The sequence below is a fragment of the Daktulosphaira vitifoliae genome, unplaced genomic scaffold (assembly GCF_025091365.1).
Source record: "Daktulosphaira vitifoliae isolate Bord-2020 unplaced genomic scaffold, ASM2509136v1 Scaffold_1121, whole genome shotgun sequence".
Taxonomy (NCBI): Eukaryota; Metazoa; Arthropoda; class Insecta; order Hemiptera; family Phylloxeridae; genus Daktulosphaira; species Daktulosphaira vitifoliae.
In genome coordinates this window covers 1-2,682 of record NW_026100681.1, presented here as the reverse complement: position 1 = coordinate 2,682, position 2,682 = coordinate 1, and the positions used below count along the sequence as shown (strand labels likewise).

Genomic DNA, 2,682 nt, shown 5'->3' with positions numbered 1-2,682 from the left:
AGAAAAAATTCTAGAATTTAATCAGGATATATAATAATTAAATCTCTCTCTTTCATTAGAAAAACTACATAAAACGTTTAAACGCTACACTTTTACTGCTTGTTATACAATATTTTTCATTTTTTACTAATGATAGATTATATTATAAAGATGTGTACTACGATTACATTGATAAGAAATATATTTTAGATCGCTGAAATGGAGATTTCTATAAAGGATGTTCTTGCACCTTACAGCGATTTGTCGTTAAGCAAAGAAAAAATATGGAACACGTTTATAGTTGAAAATGAAAATCTACTAAATGAACATGAAAAAATGGTAGACGAAATCAACGCAGTTTTTCAGTAAGAATCCGACATAGATCTGGATTTTAAAAGGATATTAAATAAATATTCGACTCAAAATGTTTTTTTAAATTTTTTATTTTTTATTACTACTAATTATTCTACGAGTATAACGAAATTAATAGATTTGTTTACGATGTCAATGTAGGAAATGGACATCTGTTTTAGAAAATATTTTAACAACACAAGACCGATTCTTTGCTTGTCGTATTGATTTATACAAAATTCGAGGTAATTAATCATAAAATATATGCGTTTTATGACTCATTCATAATTGTTTACTTTGTTTTTGTTTAGAACAACGTCATAAAATAAAAATCGAAGTATATGACGATAATATGAATGTAATTGTTCCGGACAAAGAAAAACAATTGTACCGTAAAGTTAGTCAACTTGAAACGAAATTGTTGGAAGCTTACAGAAATGTAACGTTAAGCAAGAAAACTCTAAATGAAATACTTGTTAAGAGCTTAAAGTTCAAAAACGACATAAAAAAAAAATTTGAAGTAACTAATAAATATTACAGTAGTATTTAAAAATGTTTAGTTGTGTTATAAAATAATAATTTTGAAACTCTACTTTTGTAATAATTGTCCTTGAGATTAGCACTTCATGTAATAAATTCTTTTATAAAAATATTAGAAAATACGAAATTCCATTGGAGTAATTAAACTTACATTATTGAAATTATTACAGGTTTGTTAATAATATTATTAATGATAATATTTTGATTTTGTTATTGTAAGTCTGATGCGTAAATTTGAGTGAATTATATTATATTTTGTGAAACATGATTTGTACACGAACTTGTAATAGACATTTAAAACTTGTCTTTTATCTAAAAATATAACTTAATTTTTTGTAAAATATTCGATTAATCATGAAAAACGGCTATATTATTCATCGCGCGTCACTATTTTTAATCAATCACCGAACATAAACCGACAAATAATTTGGGCTGAGAGGTGTTAAACGATATTCTTCCATTTTTAATCAATCGGTGTGTGGCGAATTTATACTCATAGATTACAATGATATTTATTGTTAACATTTTTTTCATTCGGATATATTACTCTTATAAATTGTAGTATACTATTAGGACATTTAAATACATCTACATTCTAGTATCTTTATTATCATTATCTTTTAGTATTAAAAGTTAAGTGGAAAAACTCAAAGCCTGCGGTTCAAAACTCATTTAGTTTAAGGAAATTAAGCATTGGTCTGGAAAAAAGGTTCATTTTAAATGGTATCTACTTAAAATAGAAATTCATTTAATGTCAACAGGAATATGTTAACATCCAAAAGCGAAAAGAAAGAAGGGAGAAAATGAAAGCGTCGATGAGCGTGAGAATCGCAAAGAGTGTGAGAAGTTTTGGACCATCAATGTCTAGATACTTAGGTATGTCCAAAAGTAATCTACTGAAAAAGCAATCAATATCAGATGAAGATGGTTTATCAGTTGTGAGTGTATATAAATATATTTTAAAATTTTTATTATAACTTTTTTTTTTAAGGAATTTGATGCTGTATCTACAATTTAAATGTTAATGAAAGTCTCAAAAGTTTCAAGCACATGATATATACATATAAAAAAAATCTAAATTGAATTTTTAAAAAACTGTACATAGTATTTTAATGAAAAAAATTTAGTTCTTATGTTATATTTCATGTTGTACACGACCATGATTTCATTGTTTTAGGTATATTTTTTTGTCTAGTTAATTTTATTGATTTTTATCTTCAGTTCAAAGATACTAAGGTATTAATTTTACTATAATGTATTTATATACATATTGTTTTTTTGTCTGTCACCACTTTTTTCAGGTCTCAAATTTATTGAACAATACATTAAAAAAATCAAAAATCTTTTTAAAGACTCATAAAAATTGAAAAAAAGTCCCTTTTTTCCAATCAATGGGAAAATCCCCAAAAATTACTATTTTAAAAATCGGTAAATTTTGAAATTTTAAAAATTATTTTTATTTTAAACTGTTGTAACTTATTTAAAATAAGGAAATAAAAATAATTTTTTTATGCACCATAGATATTTTCTATTTTTTGCAAATCTATCACTCTACAGTGTGGACAGGTCACAATAGAGTTTCAAAATAAAAATGTTTGCATAAAAAATTAACTTTTTTAGCTCAAGTTTTGAAAATACTCCGCCCTTTAATTATACATACTATGATTTAAAAAAAAGTTTGTCCCGACACCTTAAGTTTTACATGCAAATGGCCTCCGTAGTTAAAACATATTATTTCTGCAATAAAATTTTCGTTTTTATATTTCCAATTTTATATTGTTATAACTTTTTAAAAAATGTATGGATTAAAAA

At 24.6% G+C, this 2,682-nt stretch overlaps 1 protein-coding gene across 2 annotated transcripts; it reads left to right on the top strand.

Annotated features, from left to right (window-relative positions):
* Positions 1 to 199: 199 nt before the first annotated feature.
* On the top strand, positions 200 to 1,969 carry LOC126909747 (uncharacterized). 2 transcript variants are annotated; one of them, XM_050692176.1, is made up of 5 exons: positions 200 to 344; positions 493 to 575; positions 642 to 850; positions 1,632 to 1,808; positions 1,862 to 1,969. In XM_050692176.1, the coding sequence occupies exons 1-5, from the start codon at positions 316 to 318 to the stop codon at positions 1,886 to 1,888; spliced, it is 525 nt and encodes a 174-aa protein (XP_050548133.1). In that variant the 5' UTR covers positions 200 to 315; the 3' UTR covers positions 1,889 to 1,969. The 2 variants fall into 2 exon arrangements, with proteins under 2 accessions (XP_050548133.1, XP_050548134.1); XM_050692177.1 differs by having other exon boundaries at positions 1,632 to 1,746; positions 1,862 to 1,968.
* Positions 1,970 to 2,682: the final 713 nt, after the last annotated feature.